The following is a 26,959-nucleotide window of genomic DNA, read 5'->3' on the forward strand; positions in this document are numbered from 1 at the left end:
GCCTCCTTGCCCATTTCCCCTCCATTACCGTAAGTGCTCTTGTACCCAACCCTCTGAAGAGGTAGCTTTTATGGGTGAGTGGGTGAGCAGCACCTCTGCTGTGGCTCTAGCTGCAGGAACCACACTAACTGATGTGCAGTGCGAGCTAGAAACCTTTGCCGAGAGGAAGCATCATTGCATCCATGTGGGAAGATGGCTGGCTGGGCGGGGATCTTGCAGATGTCAGGCACATCTGCCTCTTTAAAAGTTAAGCAAACACCGGGGCTATACTGCCACTGTGTGGCAGCTTGTGGAACTGCAGCTGAGCATACATCGGGCCTTGGAGAGTCTGTGGCATTGAAGAGGAGCGGTCCAGAAAGAGTCAGCTGGAGACCTTGTTACTACTGGCCCTATCCCAGACCCCCTGGGTTAGAAGCTCGGGGAGGAGCCTGGGAGTCTGCATTGAAACTTGCTTCCTGTGTGGTTCTTATGGAGAACTGGTTGACTTCATTTATAGGATCCAGGGCAAAATACAAATATGGAGTCTCTTATTCAGAAATTACTAAGAATGTGAAGACAGAAATAGCAGAACATTAAACCAAGCGCCAGCCCTGTGTGACTGCACAGGTCATGCCCATGGGGCTACCCCTCTTCTTATGCCCTCTATATTTGGACAGTCACCACTGTCGTCCCTGAATCTGTTCGATGTGTCCTGAATACTAGCTACATAATAAGATGTGGTGGTTAAAAGCGTGGCCGTGGAGGTGAGGTGGTCTTTGAACAGAATTGGACTCTCTTGAGTTATGTGCTTTTGGACATATTTCTAATCTCTGTGAATCTCATTTACTTCCTCTTTAAATATTGGGATAGTTTCTATCTCAAAGATTGGCTTTGAGAATATAAAATAATTTCTGTCACATGGTAAGTGCTACCTAAATATAGCTCTCGGCCTGGCGTGGTGGCTTACACCTGTGATCCCAGCACTTTGGGAGGCCAAGGCGGGTGCATCACCTGAGGTCAGGAGTTCAAGACCATCCTGGCCAACATGATGAAGCCCCATCTCTACTAAAAATACACACACACACACACACACACACACACACACACACACACACACATTAGCTGGGTGCGGCAGCGGGCACCTGTAGTCCCAGCTACTTGGGAGGCTGAGGCAGGAGAATCACTTGAACCTGGGAGGTGGAGGTTGCAGTGAGCTGAGATTGCACCACTGTACTCCAGCCTAGGCAACAGAGTGAGACTGTATTACACACACACACACACACACACACACACACACACACACACACACATACACACACACACACACAGTAGCTCTCACTGTATCCCGGGCTCAGTGTTAGGATGCCAGGCTATGAAGATGATGGAGATGAAGAAGATTACGGCCTTTGTCCTGGAGGACTGAGATTCTTGTGGAAGGAAACAGCCCTGAGACCCAGAGATGGCCCTCCATGGATGGCGGTACCCCTCCAGCAGGGGATGTGGGGCAGTTAGGAGGAATAGTTAAGTCTGGTGTCAGGGAAGGTGTCTCAGAGAGGGTGAAGGCAGAGTTGGAAGGAAGAAGCTGAGATTGGGGAGAGGAGCGGGAGGACGTGTGTGCATCACACATGCATGTGTGTGCAGGTGTGGGTGTTGGGGGCTGGGGTTCAGACAGAGGGAGCAGCATGCGCAGAGACTTTATCTTATTTTCATGTCTGTATTTATTTATTTTTAGAGACAGGGTCTTACTCTGTTGCCCAGGCTAGAGTGCAGTGGCTTGATCATAGCCCACTCCAGCTTTGAGCTCCTGGGCTTAAGCGATCCTCTTACCTATCTCATCCTCCCAAGTAGCTAGGACTATAGGTATGCACCACCATGCCTGGCTAATTTTTATTTTGTAGAGACAGGGGGTCTCACTATGTTGCCCAGGCTGGTCTCGAACTCCTGGGTTCAAGTGATCCTCCCACTTTGGCCTCCTAAAATGCTGGGATTACAGGAGTGCACCACCATGCCTGGCCTGCAAAACCTTCAAGTCATGACTGAACGATGAACGATGACCCTGGACACCAGCGCATGGCTGGGGATACGTGTGGTGAAGGGAGGCGGCAGGTGGAAGAGGAGCGAGAGGAAGAGGAAGCCAGGGCACATCAGGAACGACTTGGGGTGTGTTGCTGAGGGATTTGAACTCTGGACCAAAAGTTAAGTACCAAGAAGGGAAGTTAGGCAGAGGATGGGCATGATTGGATTGGTGTTTAGAAAGTGAACTGGGCCGGGCACAGTTGCTCACGCCTATAATCCCAGCACTCTGGGAGGCCGAGAAGGGTGGATCACTTGAGGTCAGGAGTTCAAGACCAGCCTGACCAACATGGTGAAACCCCATCTCTACTAAAAGTACAAAATTAGCTGGGCATGGTGGCACTTGCCTGTAATCCCAGCTACTTGGGAGGCTGAGGCAGGAGAATCGCTTGAACCCGGGAGGCGGAGGTTGCTGTGAACTGAGATTGCGCCATGGCACCCCAGTGCAAAACTCCATCTCAAAAAAAGAAAAAAAAAAAAAAAGTGAACTGCAACTGTGATGTCTGGCGTGGAGGACAAGACATGGAGTGGGAGTGGGTGGAACATTCCTGCAGGAGGAATTGCAAGGATCCAGGGGAGAAGTGAGCATGATTTGAATGAATCAGGGCCAGGGAGATGGAGAGAAGGGCTGAGGGTGAGGGTGGTCTGTGAGGTCACTGATTCCTGGCACCTGGTGGCTTATCGGATGGAAGGGGTAAATGAGGAGGCAGGACTGAGGCCGGGGGTTGGGTTTGGACAGCTGGGTGGATGCAGTGTCATTCTCTGAGACAGCAAATAGGAGGAGGAGGAAGAACGGGGAAGAAGAGGAGGGGGCTAAAGAAGCATTAAGAGAAGGAAGAGGGATGGCTTAGTGGGGAAGATGATGAGTTCAAATTGTGTTGTTACTGAACTTCTACTTTGTAAGGCATATGATAAAATGATAAGAGAGGCCAAGTGCCTGAGCTTACAGGATGAGTTCAACATGGAACAAATTGTATTTGAGTTGCTTGAGGGACACTGGGTGGAGAAGACAGCCCTGACTTTCCCTCGTTCTCATCCGATGTCAATTCTTGAGCAGGTCCATCAGTTCTGTCTGCAGGCCATGGTTCATCTCTATTCCCTCCCCCTTTCCTCTGTCACCAACACAGGGGAGATGGGATGGTTGATGGGTGGGGGGCCGAACAGCAGGTGGGGAGCGCACAGGAAGCGGCTGTCTTTGGGAATAGAGGAGGACTGGCAGGGGAGGAGACAAGAGTGTGGTGGGTGGTTTTATGGGTAGCTTTGTAGGGGTTGGGATGGGGAGACGGGAAGGTTCTCACCTGCTGGCCTTGGTTTTCTCTGACAGGGAGAAGGTAAGGGTGTTTGCTAGGAATGAGGGAAGGTGGTATAATGCATTGGAGAAATGAGGGCAAAGTGGGGGAAATAACCCGATTGGGGCCCCTCATAGGTTTCCCAGGCAGGATGTGGGGCCCTCTGAGCCTGGGGATTCTGGGGGGATGTCAGCTCACCCAATAGTGGCACTTTTCCCCGCGGGGCTCAGCAGCGCCATGCAGGAGGGACAGTGCTGACCGGACAGGGCTGAGGTGCTGCAGGGCAGGGGAGCCCAAGACAAGCTGACACCAAGCGTGGCGCTGTGGGCTTCAGTCTCCTTAGGCAAAGCAGCAGAGCCAGAGAGGGCTGATGGATTGAAAACTCGAGCAGGGGCGAGCAAAGGCTCTCTGTCTCTCTTAGGTAAAACCGTCTCCGGTCTCTTGCCTCATTCTTCTCAGTCTCGTGGTAGACTACGATTAGAATGGGAGAGTGGGGTTTTCAGATTTTAAATGTGGAACCTTGGGGGTCCCAGAGCTTAGAGTGTGGCTTAAGTGGATGGAGGGAAAGGCAGATGGTGTGTCGCAGCGCTGGGACCAGCAGCATACCACTGGGGAGAGGGAGGGAGACAGAGTTTCTGGGCTGCTGAACCGCGAGGACCCCAGGGGAATGGTGCTGTCGCTAAGGGGCTGTGTGGGTTGTCCCACTGAGCACGGGTGGTGCAGGGTGGTGGGGGGACAGGGGTGGAGTAGTCCGTCCAGAGCCATAATCCTTGATGGCCACGGGCTGTGAGCAGGGATTCACAGATGTGGGTTATATGTGTAGGAGGAGATGAAAGGGGAAGAGAGGACCACAGTGGAGAGGGATAGGGTTGTGCGGGGGGCGGGGTGTGACAGCCTCCGGGGAGGAGCAATGGGGAGAAGGATCCTGGCTGCCACCTGCTCCAGGCAGTGTGTGTGCAATAGTAGGGTGAGCAGCTTCCCCTGGAGAAGCCAGGAGACAGTCTGGGGGCAGGAGGTGCCACATGGGAGGCCTTCCTGTAGTTCCTCTTGCTGTCCCCCTACTCGAGGCACCCCTGGAAAGGAAAGCAGAGAAGATGCCTGTTCCCTCTGTGCACCTCCTAATGCATCCTCCACCTCCTCCTCCTCTACCTCCACTGCTGGGCCCCGGTAGCCTGAGAGAGCGGCGTGGGAACCTCCCTGGCTTCCCAGGTGACTACAGGGCGGGCTGAGTGACAGGCGTCCAAACGCCGTGCTCTTTGGCTGGATAGACTACTCTGTGAACCTGAGGGACCTGGTGCTGACAGGTGTCAGGCAAGTGGCTCAGCCACCCCAGAAGGAGGTGTGCCTGGTGGCAAATCAGGCCACTGGCAAGGCAAGGACTTCCCGGTGACTCCACTTGTCCTGTGACTAGGACAGGACGGGACACGTGGTTTCTGGGCAGCCTCAGCCATTGAGCTGGGCAGAGTGAGGATGCCACCGCCTCCGTCTCCCCTCTGTGCTCCCGGACCTGAGGCTCTGGGGGGTGCCGTCAGTGGGCTGCCTAACGGGCAGTGTGCTGTGCAGCTCTGTGAACCGGGAGGAGCTGTAGGGGAAGAGCCTCGGGACGAAGGGGCCTAGGAGGGAGGAAAGCAACAGGGTGAGGCAGCAGAAGGTCGGAGGGTGCAAGAACTGTGCTCTTCAGTGCCCAAGGGTTGACATCAGGGGTGCCATCTTGGGTTTTCCTCTTCACTGGGCACAGACAGCGGTGGAGGTTGGGTAGGAACCAGAGGGAGAGTTTATCTTGGCCAGAGGTTCCTAGGAGTTATAAGTTTACAAGGCAGTGGCAGGAGGGATTGAGGAACATTCTGGAAATGCCTCCCTTAAAATCTTCTCCAAGGAGCAGAAACTTCTCATTTGTCTAAGGGTGGATGAAGGCCACTTGACTTCATAGCAAGGGCTGAGATGGAAAGATGGTAATAATCATTAATAGAACAGTAGGGGAACATGTGCCGAATGTTCCCAGTTCTCAGGGCTTTGGGGACATTAACTGGCTGAATCCTCACAGCAGCTCTATGAGGTTTTACCCACAAGGAAATGGAGGCCTGAGGAGGTGATGTAGGCTGCCCTGGGTTCCGCGACTGTGGTGGCTTTCCAATGGATGGGGAAGGGGCTGCTGGAGCTCCAGTGGGAGGGCTTGTCTTGGGGGATGGGGGATGGGGGGTTCTCTCTGGACGGAGCAGTCGCTCAGCCCTGATCCCGCCGGGGGCCTTTCTCCATCCCCTCCCGGCTGTGGCCCGAGGAGAATCGGGGGCTCGCCTCCCCTGCTGCCTGCCTTCCCTGAGCCCTCGGAGGAAGCCGACGTAGGCTAACTGAATGCATAACTTTATTAAATAAATGCTTTGTCATGACAAAAGACAAAGATCAAGGAGTAACATAAATTATACGTTGAATAAATAGTATACAGCAATCTTCACTTTTTAAGAAAATGTGAGATCCTTTGTTGGTGTTTTATTTCCTTAAGTACAAAATGCTAAACAGGAGCCGAGCTTAAGCTCTTCCGCATTCAGATGGTTTTTTCGTTTTTTTTTTTTCTGCTTTTTTTTTTTCTTTCTCACAAACTGGTTGTATTTGTTGATTTATTTTTCCATCCTTTTCACCAGTAAAGATTATCATCATTTATTTTTGTTTTTAAAGTTGAAACCAAAAAAGAGGAGAGAACAGAGTTATGGTATGAATGTATGTAAAACTACAGAGAACTACAGTAATATGTACTGTGGTTATTGCTGTCTTCAAAAAAAAAAAACAAAACAAAACAACAACAACAACAACAAACAACCGGTAGGCAACTCGGAATCTGAAGGAATCTTGTCTGACAACTGTGCTATCCATGTGGGCTACTGTGTGACAGTGGCAGTGGAGAGGAGACTCCGGCTGGTGACTGGGGACCGGTGGAGTGCGGTGAGCGGGAACAGGGAGGCTGGGGTCCCCTTCCCCTCGGACCCCCCCACCTTCCCTTTCCCCATCCAAAAGGATTTCAGGAGAGGAGGCCAGAGTCTGTGAAATGACTAAACTATATACTCCATTAGAAAACCAAGAAAATATGTTTTAAAATAGAAACAAAAGCCTAAGAGAAAATAAAAAGTGGAGAAACAGTGCAACATAATTCTTGCACTTTAGTGGTTTTAAAAACACAGACAGTACAAGGCCCGGGTTGCTGGTTGGTGAAACCCCCGTCCCTCGTCCCTCCTCCACTTTGCAAAACGGAGCCTCCTTTCTCCTGGAAGCCAGACGTGTCCTCTCTGATGCTATGGGGTTTCTTCTCCTTAGAGCTCTTCTCTGAGGTTCCCATCCTGGGCTGGAGCCCTCTCAGGGGTGAGTGGATGGGTCCGGGGTACTGTCCCACCTTAAGGGGGGCTTGGCGGTTGCCGTGGCAGCCCTGTCTCGCTAAGCGCTGGGTGGTGGGAGCAGGGTGGTTGAGGCCCACCCTCTAGGGGAGGCCAGCCCTGTGGGGGTACCATGGAGGCCACAGAGGTGGTTGGGGGGAGATGGGGTGAGAGAGAAGAGGCATGATCAGAAAAGGGCCTCCCTGGACCTCGTGCGCCTGCCTTCCTCCCCGTATGGGGCCAGTGTCCCCAGGCCTGTCTGTCTAGGCCTGGCTGTCAGAGAAAGGTTCCAGTCTCTTCCTCCCCATGTGCCCTGCTTTGCCAGGTGGGTCGGGGCAGGCTGGAGGAAGGAGGGTCAGTCCTGGCTGGGCTTCCCTATCTCCTGGCAGTCGTGGGAAAGACAGAGGATCTTCACTACTGCTGGAGTGAGGCACGAGTCTAAAGCGGATGGGAGAGACCTTCTGTGGGTCTCTTCTGTGGGTGTGAGTGTGGGAGTGGGCAGCACTTAGACCCAGAGCCATGGATAGCCTGGAGTCCAAGGTCTCTGGGTGAGCAGGCAGTCGGCCAAAGGCCAGCCTGGAGTCAAAGAGAGCCCTGCTTAATTGCCACGCCCACACCATTCCAAACCTGCCTACCTTGCACCCTGCCACGGGGGAAGAGGTGCCGTCTTCCTCCAGTGCTTCCCTTCCCAGGGTCTCCCACCCTGGGCCCAGCCAGACCTCCCATTTGGGAGGCTTAGTTCCATGTGTCCATGAAGGCCCAGCTTCTCTAGGGAGTGACCAACTGGCCATGAGAATCCCCTGCATGCAGAAGAGACTCACAGGTTCGGGTTACCAGGCACGAACTTTGGAAACCGGAAGAGTCTGGCACACTCACACCAGGCTCTAATCCCCCACCTGATGGCTGGCAGCAAAAAGCCAATGTGAGGGGCAGAAGCCCGCCCAAAGTCCAGACACAGTGGGCGAAGAGAGAGCCCCTCTCAGGTCCAGGCTGGGAGGAATGTGGGGGGAGATTGTAGTTCCTGGCTCAGTCTTTTCTTAGGGGAGTGGCACCCCAGTATCCACTTGGCAGATCCTAGTTGGATAACTGCTCAAGATGCAAAGGAAGAATGGGTGGAAAGAACAGTGACGTGGAAGAGGTTTGGGATACTGGCCTAAGACACACAGAAACGTGAGTTGGGTTTAGGGCACAGCTGTGCAGAGACATGGGGCGTGCTGACTCGGCAGGTCAAGTCCTTGTGGCTGCTGGCCCTATCGGGCCCCTTTGTCTCATGAAGATTGAGCACTTCTCCTGTCCCCAGCCAACTGTCCTGTCCAGGGGCATAGGAGATAGCCCCCAAGTTCTATAGCTATAGGGTTCCCATCAGTTGAAACAGATTTGCTTTTTCACTATTCCTCTTCGTAGCCCCAAATTCGTTGTTGGAGGCAGTCTCCACTGTGTCATGCCATGAGCAAAGAGTGAAGAGAGCTGTGTCTGCAGCATGAAGGGGTCTCCTTGGCCAGTGTCCAAGCCCCCTTTCCCGGATATCTTCAGCCTTAAAGAACAGTCACAAGGCCACCCACTGGTTGAGGAAGTCATTGGAGAATGGGAGTTTTCTTGGTTCGGAATCTGGCTGCCGAGTGACAGCATCCCTGAATCATGCGTTCCCTGCTTGTTCCGGCCCTCCTTCCACCCTCCACCCCAGGGAGGACGCAGGGACTGGCCAGAATGGAGGAAGAGCCGGAAAGACTCGTGGGCCTCCGTGCCTCCTTGCAGGCTGAAGGTGGGCAGTGGAGCGCATAGTCTTGTCCCTTCCAAAGCATGGCCAGTTTCGACTGATTCTTCCTATCTGGCTTCTAAAGTCTAGCATCCTCCTAAAGTTACCCACCTTCCCTGGCTCTGTGGCCTGGATTAAGTTCATTTCTATTTTGCAACCCATTCCCCCATTTTCCTCTCTTTCCTCTCGAATCCCAGAAAACATACAGGGTGGGGAAGCTAAAGAGGTTTCTATCGGCTTTTCCCCTTTCTGCTGCTTTGTGCCAAAGCTAGAATGGAACAGTCCCTTCAGCCCTCTGTTCCTCCCCACATCTACTCTGGCCGGAACCGTCAATCTTACTGTTCTCCTGCATCTAAACCTTTTTGCCACCATCTCCCTCTGCCATCTCTTACTTCAGTCTCCCTCCTGCTCTGCCCGTGTGGAGAGTGAGGGAGGCTTCCAAAAATGCACGTTCTGTTCAGATGAAAGGAAAAGGCTGGGGCGGGACGGGTGGATCCGTCATGGACCTGTTGGGCTCATGTGGTGTGATGTCCGGAGACTGTGATTTCCTGAGGGTTTAAAGACTAAAATGGGATGGACTGAGGCGCATGCTGTTTGCACCACGGAGGACTGGCCTCTGCCTGGCTCGGTGGGTGCAGAAGAATATACGTGGGGAATCACTGTCAAGTCCAGCACTGTGCCCCACAAAAAAGCTGAGTTTATTGCTCACGGGAAACTCTGCCTCGAGGCAGGCAAAAATGCTATTACGGGTGGTTGTATTAGGAGAATATGGGTTTTCTCAGTTTTCCCAGCATGAGGAAGCTCCTCAATGCCCCTATAGGAACTACTTTGAAAAGTTAATGCAAACTTTTGAAAGAAAAGAAGAAAGAAAAAAACAAAGAAAAAATAGATTTATATGCCTATATATGACTATATGGAGTCTTGTAGATAAATACAAGCCCACTTTTTTTTTTTTCAGCCTATCCTCCCCCACAGAGGCTGCTGTGCTACTTGTAAATTGAATTAAATGAGGGCTGAAACCGCACGCATCGGCATGTACTGTAGTCACCCTGGAAGAACAAGTCTTTCCAATTTTGGGGCATATATTGATTTCTAAAAAAGTCTGCCTGGGGAATGAAATATGCACATGAATTTCATATTCATAGATCTGCTTCCGAAAACCTCTCTATCTAATATCGCTCAATTATGAAGTTGTTTTGCTTTCAGAGGAATGGAATGCATTTTTGTTTTTATAAATCTGGGGAGAGACAAGTCTGCCCAGGTAAGAGGAGAGGAAGTTCAGGGGTCCAGGTGTCCATACTGCTGGCTAGAGGAGGAGACAGATCCGGGAGAGGCCCTGGCATGTTTTGCCTTTTCCTTTCTCCCCCTGACCAATCCATACTGGGAAGCCCCAAGAGTGTCATTGAATGCCACATCCCGGGCTGCATCTTCTAGCGGCTACCTCTCCCGACCCCAGGCCAGGGCTGGACGTGAAAGTTGGGCCCCTCCCTGGTCTCGGTGCCTTTCCTTCCTGCCCACCTGCTTGTCCTCCTTTTCCTAACTCTATTCGTCTTTCTCTCTCCTCTACACAAACACTTCCTTCCCTTCTCTTCCTCTCATTCTTCCTCTCTTCCCTTCTCTGTTCATCCAACTTGCCTCAAAAAGAAAACCATTTTAAAGGGGGGTGGTGTCTTTTTAGCTTTTTGCATCTCTGTTGTTGCCATTTTCGAAGTTGAGCCCTTGCTAGAGATTCCGAGGTCCTCAGTTTCCTCAAATAGATAGATATATATTTTTCCCTTAAATGAGATGAAATGAGTGGCGTCCTGGGGTGGAGGGAGGCGCTGGCTGGAGTCGGGGCTGGGGGTGGGAGGGGGTGAGGGAAGGGTTTCGGGGGGACGCATCACTCAACGTTGCTGCTGTCGAAGGTGTGGCACTGAAAGTCCCCGTCGACGTACTCCATGCCTGGCAGTTTCATTCCGTACTTGTCCACGCACCAGCAGATGCCACGCTTGCGGCCACGGGAAGGTTTGCACTGGGGTGAGGAGAGCAACAGGCTGTGAGGACGCCGCACCCTGGGGCTCTGCTCCTCCCTGTCCTGCCTCTTGTCTACCCCAAGACAAGACTCTCTCATCTCCAGAGAGTTGAGGGCGCTAGACCCAACCCTTGGGTTTCTAGTGTCCCTGTTTCATGGAAAGACCCAGGGAAAAATGTGAATTTAGGCAGCCTACCCTTGGCTAGCTCCTTCAATCCCTTTCTTTCCTTCTTTTTCAGAGATGGGATCTTGTTATGTTGCCCAGGTTGGTCTAGAACTCCTGAGCCCAAGTGATCTTCCTGCCTCGGCCTCTGGAGTAGCTGGGATTACAGGCGTGAGCCGCTGTGCCTGGCTTACAGTCCCTTTTAAAATATTACCCATTAGAGTCCCCCCCAGCCTGAAACTCTGCAGGGATTCTCAAGAGAGTTATGATCCAATAATGACGACGATGGCAATAATAATAACAGGAGGAGGCATCATTTGTGGTGTTATCCTGTACCAGACACCACTCAGCGTTTGGTATGCAGTAGGTACTGTTCTAAGTGCTTTACAAAGATCAATCACTTACTCCTCATTCTCCATTTTACACAAGGGTGCAGGCACAGAGACATTAAATGATGAGTAAGGGGACATAGCTAGTAAGTGGCAGAGCCACGATTTGCCCCAGTGTGGCCTGGCTCTTACATTTAGATTATTGGTGCCCTTAAAGCAGCATCAGGGTCACCTGTCCACCCCAGAGTCCACCCCAGGTCTGCCAATCAGAAACTATAGGGGTGGGGCCCAGCCTTCAGCCATGCCCTCCAGGGATCGGATGCCCTTGGAAATCTGAGAACCGTTGCCCAAAGGGGAGCCTGGCTGTGAAGGGACGTGAGCTGATTTCAGGTGGTACACAGAGAAAATATGGCTTAAACTCCTGAGTGTGTGGTACACCAATGATACGTGCTGTGCGATAGTGTTACAGAGTTTCCTCTTGCAATGAATTCACCTAGCTAAGGTGACCTGTGGAAAGCGTAGTGGATTACGGCATAGGAGGGAATGAGGGAATGGATTGTAGCATAGTAGGGAATGTGGAAAGTCATGATCGTGGTATATGAATGGGTATCTGAGGCCTGGGAAACAGTAAGCGGTTAACGGTGGAAATCTTAGGCACTTGCCCAAGGTGGAGTTTCCTGGCAGGTGCCATTTTCGGAGCCATCTGAGCCTGGGAGCTCAGGGCAGGGGACGTACCTGCTTTCTCTTGTAGAATCCTTTGCGGTCACAATTGGGCAGGTACACGGCACGGGGCACCATGCGTGGGCTGGCTTTGAGCTCCTGCAGGGAAGCCTCCATGTGTCTGCGGCAGGGGCCCTGTGTGGACAGGAGGGTGAGAGGCATGGCGAGACCAAGGGAAAACCACCCAGCTGCGCTGACGAGTGGCCCGGGGGTGGGGGCCGAAGGGTCTCGGGAGGAAAGTCACCACCTTCGGTGCTAATCATCTACTGCCAAAGCTCTTTCCTCCCTGTCACCTGTCACGTGCGCTGGGATCACAAAGCCTGCCTTTGGCCAGGTACAGAGCCATACTTTCTCTTTTGTGTTCCAGGTCACCCCCTCCCCTGCAGCTTTTCTCTTCTGCTGAGTAACCATGTCCAGAGGTGCCCGTGTCTAGATGCTCTAGGAGAATATTCAGTCTCTGCCTCGGACTGGACACAGCTGCAGGGCCCAGGTACCTGGTGCATGGCCGCTGAGCTGGCACACACTGTCCGCAAATGAGCACTGCCTCTATTCCCACTTACTAGCACAAGCCCTTCGCCCTGACAAGTGTACGCTCTGGAAACTCTCCTCCCACATCCTAAGCTGAGCCACCATGGTTGGCTGCAGGTCCTCTTCCGGGTCTAGCCTAAGCACCTCCTGCTGCCATGAATGTCCATTTAGATGCAGGAAAAGGTCAAAAGCCAGGAGGGAATGAGGGAATCCCCGAGATGTACCTGCTCAGACTCCTGTCTCATCTCAGGTGCAGAGATGACCCGGGGGTGGGCAGTGTTCTCGGCTCCCCCTACAAACTTGGACTGGGTCAGCTTCTTTCTGCGGTCCTTCTTCACTGCTTCAGCCTTCAGCTCGGAGATGCGGGTGTGTTTGGGCCGGAAGATCTTGGGGGAGTAGGTCTCCTCGGCCATCTCAGAGGTGGTGGGCTCCTCGTGCTCACGGGAGTCTCTCTCTGCAGGAGAAGGAACCGGAGGGTCAGCCCCCGTGGGCCAAGGTGCACACGGTCAGAGCCCAGGGCTGGGCAGTTTGGGGTGAGGGGAGTCATAAAGGCTGAAGGAGATGTGTCTCTGCCCTCCTGGGGCACTCTGAAAGCAGGGGGATAAGAACCAGGAAGCAGAGCGGATGCTCATTTAAGTGGTGGGAAGTTTCTGGCATGCTTGGAGTCACGCAGAGAGTGCAGACAGAGAGACCTCACAGAGGAGAACTGAGAGACTGACGGACGGATGGGTGAGGACAGAGTGGACCTTCTGGGGGCAGGAAGGAGGAAGGGCAAGGAAAGTGGCCCCTGCAAGGATGAAGGTGGTAGTGAGCGGTTTGCTTGCTGGGGGATGGCCAAGTAGATGGGACATGGCTGGAGGTGGGGCTGAGAAGTAGGAACGCGGGAATCTGGGTCCACGGAGGAAGATGACACAGCCAGGGCGTGGACGAGAAGGGCCAAGTCTGTCCTGTTAGTGAGATCTTTGCACTTTCAGAGCTGCTGGATGTCGAGGTCTCTTTGGACCTGGGGAACCTGGGAGGAGGGGGTCCTGGGGTCTGGAGCAGCAGGGTGGTGAGGACCTTCATACACAGCAGGAGGAGGGGAGGGGAGAGGAGAGCCAGAAATGTGGGCCCGGAGGGGACTGGCGTGGGGCCAAGTAGAAGTCAGAGGCCTCGCTCCCGCTCTGGCTCAGAACTGGTGCTGTGCTCGGGGGCCTGGGAGGCTGGGACGTTACTCAGCTCCGGACTGAGAGAGGCTGACAGCTGGCTGAGACCAGGACAGTTATATATAGGAGTGGCTTGGTGACAGTCTATACTTAGCTGACTTTTGACCTTTAGAGAAGTAAGACTTTGTTCATGTATTTGTTGATCCTTAATTCTACCCGTCTGGCCTTTTCTTGGTGCGCAGATTTCCCCTAAATTCTTATCTCATAGGCATCCATCCCTGGGTCCCCTTCTCCTCTCAGCTCCTTGACCTCACCCAGCCTCAGAGGAACCAGAGTGGGGGAACTTTAGATTGTTGTTTCCAGGCGGGCGGGGTGTGGCCACAATGCCCCACAGTGGGACCAGGTGCAGGGGTGAGTGGAGGTGGGGGGCCCTGTCTTCATTGCTTCCCTCTTTTTTCAAATACTGGAAAGAGAAAATAGAGCTTTGAGTGATATTAAATAACCAAAATGAGATGAAAGAAAATTCTGTTCTCCACCCACTCCATGATCGCTGGGATGTCCAGGAACAGTGACTGCCAGACATCTGGGATGGGGAACAGAAGAAGTGGGCAGAATTCAAGGAAGTGGGGGTGGGGAAAAGAGAAGCTTTTTGAGAAGACACTGTTTTATGCCTCTGGGCAGGTGTAGAACTCGACTTCTGAGCTTGCAGCCTTGGGCAAGTTCCAGGTGTGAGTTAGGAAAGGCATTTGAACACCTGGCCTAACCTGGTCAGGATGGCAGGTGGCAGGAAGCAGCCAAGCATCTGTTTCTCTCTTGGCTCAGGATTTGTCAAGTCTCATGAAATAGGTATTTGATCTTTAAGGCCTTGGCAGAGAAGGTCCCTGCCCTAAAGAAGCCTCCAAGGGTTCGCAGCATTCCTGGTGGTGAGTTGCTTTGGGTATTTATTCACAGGAAAGGAAGGGAGGTAATTACTGGAGAGGAAGATCATGACTCGGAGAAAACAAATAACAAGGTGGTGGGCGGGCTCTCCCTGAACAAAATTCAACCTGAGATTCCTGGCACCCCTTCTGGCCTCTCACCCACTCTTCCCAGTTGTGCCTTGATGTCCCAGTACCCCGATTCTCCTCTATCAAACCCTGATGTGACAACTCATCAATAGGGTGACATCCCTGGTAGGTGGAAGGCAGGATTTTAGGGATTAGTTAAAAGGGTCATGTTCTGGGGTAAACTGACTTTTCTTGGTTGTAGAGCAAGTGAGATTGGCAGGAGGGAGGGAGAAGCAAGGCTGGTTTGGGGACTCTGTACAAATTGAAAGGCTGGGGTTCCGTTATCTAGTAACACAGGCCTCGCCTGGAGGCTCGGATCTTGGAGAAGAGGGAGTAAGGAGAGGGAGTGCTAACCATCGTACAGAAGGGCTTTCGGACCCGTCTTATTGAGGGACTGGAGCCGCACCACTCAACCTCAACATCACCAAGCATTCTAATCCTGAAAAAGTAGTTGACTACTGTGGGGGGAGGGGCAGGCAGGAAATGGTGGCTACTGAAAGCCTGGGGGCAGGGGTGTTCAGATTGGAGAAGCCTGGACCCCTTCCCCAAACAAGATTGTAACTGGATAAAGTGAGGGCAGGTGGGGGAGTGGGCTGGCTGCTGACCAGCGCACTCACGCGTCTCTGCATCTCCTTCAGTGGGCTGCCCCAGCCTGGCCCGGAGAGCCAATACATTGTCACCTCTTCAAGGGGAGAGAGCCTGGGAACCTGGCTCCTCTCCTGTGGCTGGTGTAGCAGCTCCTGGAATCCTTTCCGGAGGCCATTTAGCCAATCCCCTGTGTCCAAGCAGAAATAAGCATCTATCTCTCTAGTCCTTAAGGACATCTGAAATGGGGGTGCCATTCCATCCTCCTCCGGCTACCTGTTGGGGGAGGCTCTGTCCATTTGGTCAGAGGGTGCCCTTCTCCAGCTGTCATTTCAGCTTACTCTCTCTCTTTGGCCTTGGTGGACACAGAAGCGTGGTGGCCCACAGCCTTCCCTCAACAGCTCTTCTCAAGACCCTTCCCATTTTGGGACTTTTTCTAAGTGCTGTGGGCTGTCCTTAACCTTGAGTCACCCTTTCTGGGAGGGGGATGGGGCTGTTGACAATGGTTTGACAAACCTTGGGGTAAATTTATTTTGACCTCTGTTACTCTTTTCTTTGAAAGTGTTCAAATACTGCCCCAGGGCCAAGCAACCATGATGCTAGCATACAACATGTAGATTCTGGTATCTCTCTTCATTTAAGGAACTAAGAACAAACTCTCTCCTTTTCCCAGCCTCCCCAAGGCGAGTCTCCTGAGGGCACACCTTCCCCAGCTTGCAAGCTTTTTGGCTGCTTCTGAAGAGCAGGCTTAACATTTTGATGTGCCTCCCAGTTTCTGGTGCCACTTAACCCCATGGGACCTATTCCTTAGGCAGCAGCAGAGTCCAGGGTCGAAGATACTAATCAGGGTCTTGTGGTCACCTGTAGGCTCCAGAGAGACAGCGGAAACTTGGAGGGGAGCCAGGGCAGAGCCACGGAGATTAAAGGGCTGGAAAGTAAGACCGGAGCTGCGTGCCAGAAGCAGCTAGCCCGACTCAGCTGCTCTGTGGCTGAGTCATAAATAGGCTTTCAATTTTGGAAGGGTTTAAGTTTTAGATAAAACAAGAAGGAACAAGTAGACTGGCTACTCTTGAGCTATTTCATCAAGAGAAAATGAACTGAGGTTGCAGAAGGGATCTAGGCAGGATACCCAGGAGGACTTCCTGGTGAAGATTGTTCTGCACGTGAACAGCAAAAAAACTCAACAGTCAGCACTGGAACCTGTTTGACAAACAGGTCAATATCTCCATGTGGCCAGCAGAGGGCGTGGGAGACTGGCACCCACACAGCATGGGCTCACTTCTAGGGACTGGAAGCGTTTTTAAAATCTGGAATTTGGAATTAAGCACGGTGGCTCATCTCTAATCCCAGCACTTTGGAAGGCCAAGGTGAGTGGATTGCCTGAGCCCAGGAGTTCGAGACCAGCCCGGGCAACATGGTAAAACCTCGTCTCTACGAAAAAAAAAAAAAGTACAAAAATTAGCTGGGCATAGAGGTGTGCGCCTGTAGTCTGAGAAACTTAGGAGGCTGAGACCAGAGGATTGCTTGAGCCCGGGAGGTTGGAGGTTGAGGCTGAGGTGAGCCGTGATTGCTCCACTTTGATAGCTCCACTGCACTCTAGCCTGGGTGACACAGTGAGACCCTGTCTTGAAGAAAAAAAAATCTGAAATTTGGGTGCCTCCCTCTCCTACTTCTGTAATAATCACTCGAATCCCTTCCTTCATTTGTGTGGCTGTAGCATATATTTAAAGAGTCAGGGAGACAAACAAGCGAGGCCCGGAGAGAACCATGTGTGGGAGAGTGAAGGCAGGTGAGGGAGAGGGGAACAGGGCTTCTTTCTGCATGGCATTCTGCTGTTTCTGTAACCTGCAACTGGAAAACGATCCAGGAAGGAAGAGAGACATATTCCAGACTTCCCCGCCCATGAGATACTGTTCTGAGAGGGTTTTGCAGAGGATGGGAAATGTGGAATGCACGGCATCCATTTCTCCTGCTGGGAGCTATGGAGGCTGGACCTTTACCTTCATAATCCTATTCAATGACTAAGGGAGGGGATGATGATAATATTATCTGGATACAGTATTTACCTTTGGGGTGGGATCTAAATCTCTGGCTTCTATATAATACCTCCAGTCCTTCCCACTGGCTCTCCAATGCCTCTAGCCCCTGCCACTTTTGGGTGGCCAACTCAGTTCCTCTTTCATTTGTAAGGCGTTCCCCATTCACCCCAGTGCAGCAGCATACACAGAGGCACACACAGTACATCGGCCTCTCCCCACGGTAACATGAACACGTGCTTAAGGACTGCACCATTCTCTATGTCCTGGCAAACACAGAGAGTGTCATGGTGCAAGTCCAGCTGCTACAGACCCAGAGGCGTCTTAGGGTGAGAAATACTACAGTCTGCACAATTGCACAATGCATGTACCGTGCCCAAGCTCAACCACTTTCTCCAAACCTGCCCTTTTGCCACGGCTGTTCTCTTCCCGCAGAGGCAGGCACATGGTCTTCTGAACGGTTCTGGCTCCACCTTGCTTGCTAGTCATAGCAATGGATGGATCCAGGTGGAGACCTGCCTGCCTAAAATCTAACCCCCCGACCCCTGGACCTCTTAGTCACACCCCGGTGCCATTAACAGCCTGCTCCTGGGCTGGTGTTAGTTTATCACTCTATCTTGCTTGACCTAATAATCAATTGTAAGAGAAAACTAGGTGACCCAGATATTGTGCCTTAGCTTACAAAAATCGAAGAAACACAGGCATCCTTGAAATTCACAGTCCAGGAAGAGTGTGGGGCTTTGCCAGGCCACCCAGACCTGGGGAGATTCTCCCATCTCCTTTTCTAGACAGAAGATAAGATGAGGACGCCTAGAATCTCTCTACAAAGAATGAAAAAGGGATCTGAATTTCTTCTGGGTTTCATTCTAGTCCCCTCTGTGGAATTTAAATAGCCAACTTCTTAAGGGCAGAGCTTTGTCATTTCTCTTTGTCTCACCAGCATATAGTATTCAATAAATAACCTTTAAATGGAGAGATGTGTAAATCTGCCCAAGAGGCAAAGAGAAGTAGGTCTGGAAGTATTTCTGTAATATAAGCTGGGGCTTAGAGCCCAGTTCATGCCTTGAGAGGTTATCTCATCCATGCCCCTGCCCTGAAGCACAATAACCCTGCCGTGGGGGACAGGGAGGCAGACCCGTCTCCACTTAGAGAGCTTCCCCTGGGAGTCCTTCCTCTGCCTAACCCCATTCCTTCATGCGGCATTAAGGGCACTCAGTCTCCTTCCCTAAAGATATATAGAGAAAAGGCGGCCCACAGCCCTCCACAGTGTAGATGCTATAGGCGGGAAGGTGACATCTCACAGAGTAAGGGGCTGCGGTCCCACCTACATCTGCCCCACTGTCCAGGGACCAGAGGTAAAGAGAGGCTCCTTGCTTTTTTCCAATGCCAAGCTAGGATTTGGGGTTGTGACTCTGGCTCACATTTCTTGGTCCCTAGGAAGCAGCTGGCAATAACTGTACACATAGGAAATACACACTTATGCACAAGTCCCTGAGAGAATCTCCAGCCAAGCTTTTGGAGTTGGGGAAGGGGAAGCATGCTCAGTAGAAGTGTCTGTTCCCTATACATACCCCAAATGAGAAGGTAATGGTGGGGGGATAGGTGGGGAGCAGCCTCTGGAAGAAACGCTGGGCTGCTTTTCTCCTGGCCACTTTCCTATCAGGACCCATCACAGCTAGTTCAGAACATTGCCATCTGCAGCCACATTCCCCCAAAGTCCTGCATGACCAGAAGGGGGCGGCAGGGAGCAAGCAAGGTTTACTCTTCTCTCCCGAGGCCCCCAAGAAGGTGCCCAGGCTCTGCTAGGGACCAAACAAGGGAGCCCTGTCTGTCAACGAAAGCTGCGACTCTTCTTTTTTGACTCTTTGGGAGCAAAAGGAAAGAGTGGGGACAGCAGTTCCCTTCTCAGGTGAGAGAGGGGTTTGCTGGTAGCCACTAGCGACGTGGAGATACATACTGAACACGTGAAATGTGGCCCGGGGAACTCAGGGACCACGTTTAAAAATTTACTTAATTTTTATTTAATTTTAATTAGTTTAAATTTAAAAATGGATACTGAACTCAGTTATTGGAAAGATTTTAAAGTATGTTTGGAATGCCTCAGGTATGTGAATCTGCTTTTTCAACTGTAAATTTTATGAAACCTAAATACAGATCAAGTATTTCCAATGAAAATTTAGTGTCCGAATTGAGATGAGCTGTAAGTATAAAAATCATACTGGGTTTCAAAGGCTAAATATGAAGGAAAGAATGTAAAATATCTCAATATAATGGTTTTATTTTGAGCATGTGGTGAAAGGATATTTTGGATATATTCAGTTAAAATGTGTTATTACAATTAATTTCCCTGCTTTTTAAAATCTTTTTAAAAAAGATGTGGCTACCAGAAAGTTAAAAATGACAAATATGGCTTGTATTATGTTTCAATTGGAAGTGCTATTCTAAACGATCTGGAAGAAGAGTCATCCTGGCTGAGGTGACAGAGGGGTGTCACAGTCCCAGTTCAGGATAACTGGAACCCACATAAAACAACTCAGAGAATCAACAGAGGTCATCTGAGGCCTGGCTCTGAGTGCATATTCAGTGGGACCTTATTTTAGGCCAGGGAAAGGGGCCTGATGGTTTAGGTTGAGGGGTCAAACATGAGATAACTGAGTTAGTTTAAAATGTTCCTATAGTTCACCTGGCAGGTCTGACTTACTGGAAAAAGGGGCCTATCTTATCTGCCTCCTTCCTAAGCATCCCAGAGGAGGAGCTGCCACGGCCTCCAGGATGTATTAGAAAGGCTCTCAGCACTTCCTGCAGCAACCGGAAGTCCCCAGCTGCCCTCTGGAAGCGCATCTGTCCTCTCCTGCTGAAAGATCTCAGAGGCACCTGCCCATGAAAGCCAGGGGGCCCTCATGCTCTCTTCCTTATCAGCTTTGGTAGTGCATGGTTTTCCTTCTCTCCTTCGGATGCAGAAATTCCCTAGTTACTGCACTCGCCCCATCCAACCACACCCTCCCTCGATCTCTGCTTTCTGTTGGCACCACGTGAGGACTGTGCTGTTGGAAGCGGGCCACTTCTCCACCGTGTTCTTCGAGACTACAGGCCGCTGCACAGCCCAGAGGCAGCCAGGGCCTGCCTGCCTCTCCACATCAGGAGAGCTTCCTGTAATGTAGAAAATGAGGTTTGGCGCATGGACCTGAAAGCTGGACTGAACACCCCTCCTTCACACCCTCCAGGTCCTCTTTCCCTGACAAACCACTAGCCTAAGCCAGGCTTGTATGCAAGACTGTGTAGAAAAAGGGACAGAAGTGAGTGTGAAAATAAGAGAGTGTGGCCCTCTCTCCTTTGGGGAGGGCTTTGGGGCCGCTTCACTCCTTTTCCTACTGCCCCTAAAACAGCGCCTTCAGATTGTGGGTTATGATGTCATGGGGTGATAGCATCTGGCAGTGTTTGCCAAAGGCCTCACTGCAGGTTAGCCCAGGCCCAGGCACGTGACTAGCGAGAAAGCCAGGAATGGCTGAATGCAGTGCTGGAGCCCCTGCGGGGAAGAGCTGAGTCCCAGCCCCTTTTCTGCCTCTAACCCTGCTGCCACATCTTGGGCAAGTGACTCCCCACTCAGGGCCTCAGTATCCTCATCCTAAAACGAGGACCTTGACTGTGATGATGGGTGTGGGTTCCTTCCAACTTTAACATTCTTTGACCAATACCCAGACAATTCCTGGAGAGACACTAGGACTGAGCTAAGCTGAGTGGCCAGGCACTAACCAACCTGGTTAGGTGCTCTAAACCAACAGCATAGTGGCCAAGGTGGGAATATAACCTCTCCCCCTCACAGAGATGTTCAGTCACTCCTCTGGATTTATATTTTTAAAAAAAAGAGAGAGAGAAATGACATCATAACAGAATTTATGGAAATAAATGAAACTGGAAATAAAAGGGGAGGTTTTGCTGGTATTGTGGAGCAGGGGGTAGAAGCCTACACTGCCTTCCTTGTTTATTTGATTATTTATTTTTGCAAATATGTAATCAATCTTACTGTTTTGAATAACATGTCCAGATTGCAATTTAAGGATGGTGTCTGGGAATTGCAGCTTTTGGACCAACTGTAGAGAAAAAGCAAATGTAAAACTAAACAAACCCCTCCGAATCCCCTGCTTGACTCAGCGCAGCCATTCTCCCGCCCTCTTTCCTTCTGCTCCGGCTCCTGGTTGGTACCTGCTCTTTAAGATCTTCTTCCAGTTTCTGGATGTAGTGGGTCTGGAGTGTGGTGATCTCTTCTCCAGAGTTTTTGTTTTCCACACACTAAATATCTTAAAAGTTTCATAGGCATTGCTTAGGTACAAAGTAGAAACTTTACACAAGTATTACCTCCCCTTCCCGCTGGCTTCTTCTTCCTTCCATTAAGGGGGCCAGGGCTTCTGCAGGGAATTCCTGCTCCCATGCCCTTTGCTGTAACCCTCACGATGACCTCTGGCTCCTAGGGTCAGCCTGGTCCTCCCTCTGCAGCTGCAGGCCCACCTGCCTGCTCAAATCCAGCCCAAGCCCCGGACTAACTCACAGCTGCTCTGACTTAAAACTCAAGCCCTCAGGGGATGCCTTAGAGTTGGGGTGGGGGTTGGGGGGTGGATGGAGAATGGCGGAGGAAAGAGTAGGAGGGAGGGGCGAGGAGGGGGAAAAAGAGAAATGGAAAGAAAATGAGCTCTCACTAGGGCTAACTGCTTGTTCTTCCAGTCTGAGCTGACACAGCAGAAAGGGGTGGTGGTGGGCGGAGGTGGCAAGAAAAGTCCAGTTAAAGCCCCATCTCATCTTCCCAACTCCCGTTTTGGTTGGCTCAGGGTACGGCCATCCTCTCAAAGACTTGTTTCAGAGGGAGGGGGTGCGGGTGGGAAAGGAATTTGGCTCCTTCAGTTTTCCATGATCTTGCTCAACCCAGACATAAATTTGGCCAATAAACCTAACTCTGGAACTTGACTTCAACATGGCATTTTAGACCAAGCTTGGAGTTGAAGCCAGGGTGATGGAGGCCAAACCCCTCAAAGTAGCAAAGGCTGAATTCATTTTTATTTAGGTAATGCTTTTGCTTTCTTTTCCAGAAGTCTATTTTTTGTCCCACGGTGTCTCATTTCTTAATGACAGAACAGAAACCCAGAACCCACGGTTCCCTACATCTCAAACTGAATGTCTCACCAGCACAGAGGAGACCTACCTGAACCCCAGTATCTGTGCTGGGGACCAGCCCATCAAACCTCATTCCCCACCAAAAATGCCGGAAAGCAAACCCAGCACTTCCTGGACTCCCTCCACTCACCGCTATTTACTGAGCTTTGCCCAACAAATAACTCCCGTCTTTCATCTCCCTCCAGCCTCACACACATTCTTTTTTCCATATCTGTCTCTGCTCCTGAACTGGTCGGAATGAAATGCAGAGCCAGGCTCGCTCTCAGCACCCGGCTCTCGGGCCCACTCCCTCTGCAGTTGCTCAGCAACCGCCTAGCAAAACACCGTCTCCTCCGCCCTCTCCTCTCTCTCCCAGAGGCTTTGGCTGCCTGCCACCTCACTCCCCTCTGCTCCCCATTTCTGCTTCCAGAAATGCACCTTTTTTGGGTTCTACATATGTTTGGTTACATATAAATATATATAATATAGTATATAGCATATATACAATATATAATACGCCTTATATAGATATAATATATCGTGTGTGTGTGTGTGTGTGTGTGTGTGTGTGTGTCTGTGTATGCTGCAACTGCGGGAGGGAGGGGGAGAATCCATATCTGCAAGCTCAGATTTTGGCGGGGCGGGCTTGGGGAAGACGAGGGAGATGGGTTGGGAAGCAGGAATTTTGGCTAAAGGACCAAAAGGGCACTCTCCCTCTCTCTGTCCATTTCTCTCTTCTTAAGAACGGTCTGTACACCATCTCCAACTTTTTGGGGACCCGCCCAATGGTTGTCCGGCTAAAACGCCCTTTCCAGGAGCGCCCACTCCCATCCCATCTGTTCGGGACGAAGATGTCGGCACCAGCCGCGGTGGAGCGCCGCCAACCCGCAACAGCAGCCGGCCGGGCACCTGCCTTCGGCGGGGTGGAGTCGGAGAGGAGTGCTGGGGAGGGGGCGGGTAGAAGAGGCTGCTTCGGGTTGGCCCAAGGGCACTCAGAAGGTGGGGGTTGGGCAAGGGGCGGCAGGGAATTCTACAAGGGATCTTGCTTGGGACTGAAGTGTCGTGTGTGTGTGTGTGTGTGTGTGTGTGTGTGTGTGTGTGTGATGCGCCCTCCGTGCTCGCCTAGCAATTGAGCGCGCGTGCGCCCTGCGTGCACACCCTTCACACTAGCCACATCACACTACACGCTTGGCAAATAATAAGTGGAGCCAGGATGCTGCTGAGTGACACCTTACGTACTTTCGGTGTGACTGGATTGTTACCCAGGGCGGTCGCTTCCCAGCCAGGAAATCAATTAATGTTTTCCCCCTCCGCTAGGCTTTTCCAAATCCACATCCCCCAAGATGAAGGCAGGCAGGACCGCCTTTGAAAAGTGGATCTTAATAAAAATAACCTCACAAGCCGGTCTCTGGGGTTCCCAGGGCCTGCGCGTGCTCCCCTTTTCCTCTTTTTGCAGGCTGCAACCTGGAGATCGACTACCTCTTGCAAAGCTGGAGGGGCTGGCGCCTGCGTCACTCAAACCCTGCAGGGTTTGCGGGGACAGAGGCTGAACACAGGAAGCTCTCCGGCCTCCTGGCAAGCGCGGACGCACTCCTCTCCTGCACTATAGTGACTGAAGTTTGCACTTCAGAAAACTCATGTTAGGGTGCTCGTGAGTAATGGAAAGGGACAGAGAGGGAGAAGGGGATTGCCCCCGTAACTAAACTGTCCCCCTAACTAAACTATGCCAATTAAACATTGTTTAGCCAAGTTTTAACCCCTATTGGAGAGACTCAATAGCCAGTTTGACGTCTTAGAATCCAGACTTTTATGTAGTTTATTTAACTTTTTTTTTTTAACTAAAGATCAGGTAACTCTTTCCAAAAAGAAACTCAGTCTAAGGGGGTAGAACTGTTCTGATTGAACAAGTAGCTGTGTCAATCATTTCAACCCTAGACTTCTGGCGCCGAGAATTTGGGGGCGGGGCAACCCGGGGGCGGGGCAAGCGGAGGCGAGGCTCCCAGTGCGTGGCTTTTCTGTCTCCGCCCCGTGAATTTTGCATTCTGCGTTTCCAGGGCCCCTCATGCACTTACTGCACACCCACTTCTGATCTGGTTTAGGAGACTGGGGAGGGCGGGGTGGGGGGGGCATTGCGGAGGGAGGAATTGCGGGGCGGGGGTGGAGATGGTGGTGGTGCCGGGAATCTGCACAGGCGAGGAAGTTGAAAGGTCTGAATCTCACATCCCCTTTTGCCTCCCAGCCCTATGTCCACCTTTCATCCTAGGTAAAATCTGAATTGGAGAGGGGGAAAAAGGAATTAGATTCAGAAACGAACACCAGGCACAGAATCCCAAACCCTTCCTTCCTACTCTTCCCCATCCCCACCCCGCACCCCCGCGCTCCTAAAGCATTTTTTCCCTTCCTGGGATAAAATAAAAGTCATTTTGCAGTTAAGTATGTTTTACCATCTACCACAGGCAATCATTTTCAATCAAAAGCAATGGTTATGCACATGGGAGGGGCTTCACGGCTTCCACCCGAAAGGCATTAGTTACCAAGAATGTGGGGTGCTTGTGGTGTGTGTGTAGGGGTGGAGGGATAGAAACGCCTGGAGGCACGGGGGTGGAGGGGCCAAAAGGGACAAAGGTGGAATTAGCTCAGAAGATGGGTAACGCCTCTCTCTCCAGGCCGCAATTAAAAGAATATTTTAACAAAAGAGATTTTTTTCCAAGTTCAGAAAAAAACGTATGCGGGGCGCGAGGTGGGTGGAGGAGGAAGTTGATAATGTAACATACACTCTTTCAGACTGGAGATAGGGTACCAGGGGATTTGGACCTTGTGACCGAATGGGAACTCAGAATCAGTATTCGGACAGAGTAGGGGGGGTGGGGGAGGGGGCGGGCAAGGTGTAGGTAGGAGGTAGGAGGAAGGAGAAAGAGCGAAAGCTGGGATAGACTTGGCTAGACAGTTCCCCAGGGTAGCAGGATCCTCCAGGGCTCCAATTCCGAGGTGCAAGGACCCTCCCCGACTACTCCCGAGCTGCACCCCAGCTCGAAGCCACTTGCTGCGCAAAGCGCGCGGGCCCAGCCGGTCCCGTGTCCCCCGCCCGTGCGCCGCGTAACTGACTGGCACACTGAGCGCGCTCACCGATCTTGACTTGCTCGCGGTAGCTCTTTTCGTTGAGGCAAACCCCTCGGCCGTGCAGCAGGGCGTGCAGCGGCTTCTCCTCGTCCTGCCGGGGGAGGCAGCGCAGCCCCTGGGCGCAGCGCTCGGTGTAGACGCCGCACGACTGCCCCTCGGCCAGGGCGCAGGTCATGCAGCAGCCGCAGCCCGGCTCCTTGACCAGCTCGCAGCCCAGGGGGCTGGGGGGGCACATGGAGAGGGCTTTCTCGTCGCAGGGCTCGCAGTGCACGAAGGAGCCCAGGCTCTGGGCCGGCCCCGCATAGGCGGCCAGCAGCAGGAGGACCGCGGTGAGCAACATCATCTTCTCTTAGTCGCCCCCTTTACCTCGGGGTGGGGCAGGAGAGCGAGAGTGCAGGGATAAAGGGGCCAAGAGGGCGCCCGGAGATTTTTTTGTTTTTGTTTTTGTTTTAAAATTTCTAGCAGGTAGAGCAGGTGCCCTCCCCCAGACACTTGCAAAAATGTAGAGAGAGATGGAGGACTGGGGTGCCCGCGAGCAGGTCCCAGCTGCAAGAATTAAAGCCTTGCAACAGGTTGGGGGAAGCAGGGCAGCGCCAGGTGCACCCAGTGAGCGGAGGCCGGAGAAACCCTCAAGCCTGAGCGGGTCAGAATTATAGGGGGAAAATAGCCACAAAATTGTTCACCCCCAAGCAACCACCGAAATAATGAGCTCGGAGGCAGTGGAGATGGCGTTGGGGTTGGGGGAGAAAAACGGATTTATCTTTAAAAATTTTGCTTAAAATCTAAAACACACCCCGCTCCTTTCTAACCCTCAGCTGCCGGCGGTGCGCGGCGGCGCGGAACAGGTAAGAGGCGTTGGCTGCAGCCGAGAGGGTGGGAGAAAACGTTGAAATCAAGAAATTAAAAAAAAAAAAAAACCCAAAACAAAAAAACCCCAAACCCTAACACCTCTTTTCTCCCACTTTGCCACCTCCTCTTCGAAATTCGCAGGTTCTACGCGAAGTCCGGAGAAGGGTGAAAACGGAGGAGGGGTAATGGGGTAATGAAAAGGAGCAAAAAAAGGAAAAAGCCCACACTGCTTTGCAGCTCTTTCCTAGCTCTTTTCCCCTGCAGAAGTTTCCAAAGAGACTACAGGCTCCGGGCGAGCAGGCGCTTTTAAATAGCCGGCCCCTGGCTGCCAGCCAGTTTGTAGCTGCAATTTGAGCTTCCCAACACCCAACTCAGGCAAGGATGCCAAGGAGCTTTGCAGTACAAACTCACACGGGGTGGGGGTGGGGAGAGGCCTTCTAGACACAAGGGGGCTCCCCTTCGCTCCCTGAACAGCGCTCTCCTCTCCCCTGAACAGCGCCCTCCTCCCCGCGGAATGTAAGAAAGGGGCAAGGGGGACAGGCTGGGGCTACCGAGTGTGGGGAGGAGGTGGAGGGGCCAGTGGAAGACAGAGTTCTTCGGAGCAGGATGAACACAATGAGGAGAGTAACTTGGTCACCCCCTCCCTACTATCCCTTAACTAGTCAAGGCACAGGCTGAAGGGAGACGTATTTTCTTATTAGCCAACCGGATATACCATGCCCAAGAAATCTTCCTAAGCTTCTGCAATTGACTGTATGCTGGTGTCTGTTTCCATGTCCGTGTGTGCGCTTGGGGGACAGGTACTGTAGGATGGCCAGTGATG

At 52.0% G+C, this 26,959-nt stretch overlaps 1 protein-coding gene and 1 long non-coding RNA gene across 2 annotated transcripts in view; one reads left to right on the forward strand and one right to left on the reverse strand.

The window, feature by feature from the left end:
* Positions 1-5,686: 5,686 nt before the first annotated feature.
* On the reverse strand, positions 5,687-26,417 carry IGFBP5 (insulin like growth factor binding protein 5). The gene is made up of 4 exons (XM_001087664.4): positions 25,294-26,417; positions 12,435-12,664; positions 11,698-11,817; positions 5,687-10,470 (listed from the first exon to the last, which is right to left on the reverse strand). Exons 1-4 carry the CDS (start codon positions 25,628-25,630, stop codon positions 10,339-10,341), a joined length of 819 nt encoding a protein of 272 aa, XP_001087664.1. The 5' UTR covers positions 25,631-26,417; the 3' UTR covers positions 5,687-10,338.
* LOC144333477 (uncharacterized) overlaps positions 25,301-26,959 on the forward strand; it is a 118,973-nt gene continuing 117,314 nt past the window's right edge. Inside the window, exon 1 of the long non-coding RNA XR_013402147.1 lies at positions 25,301-25,616. This is a non-coding gene — a long non-coding RNA (uncharacterized LOC144333477). The remainder of the gene's footprint in view (positions 25,617-26,959) is intronic.

Source organism: Macaca mulatta, chromosome 12 (genome assembly GCF_049350105.2).
Source record: "Macaca mulatta isolate MMU2019108-1 chromosome 12, T2T-MMU8v2.0, whole genome shotgun sequence".
NCBI classification, from domain to species: Eukaryota; Metazoa; Chordata; class Mammalia; order Primates; family Cercopithecidae; genus Macaca; species Macaca mulatta.

Coding starts and splice junctions, on each gene's coding strand:
- IGFBP5 (XM_001087664.4), bottom strand. CDS start 25,630: ATGATGTTGCTCACCGCGGTCCTCCTGCTGCTGGCCGCCTATGCGGGG. Junction 12,665..25,293: donor CCGCGAGCAAGTCAAGATCG/GTGAGCGCGCTC, acceptor CTTCTCCTGCAG/AGAGAGACTCCCGTGAGCAC. Junction 10,471..11,697: donor GATTCTACAAGAGAAAGCAG/GTACGTCCCCTG, acceptor TCCTCACCCCAG/TGCAAACCTTCCCGTGGCCG.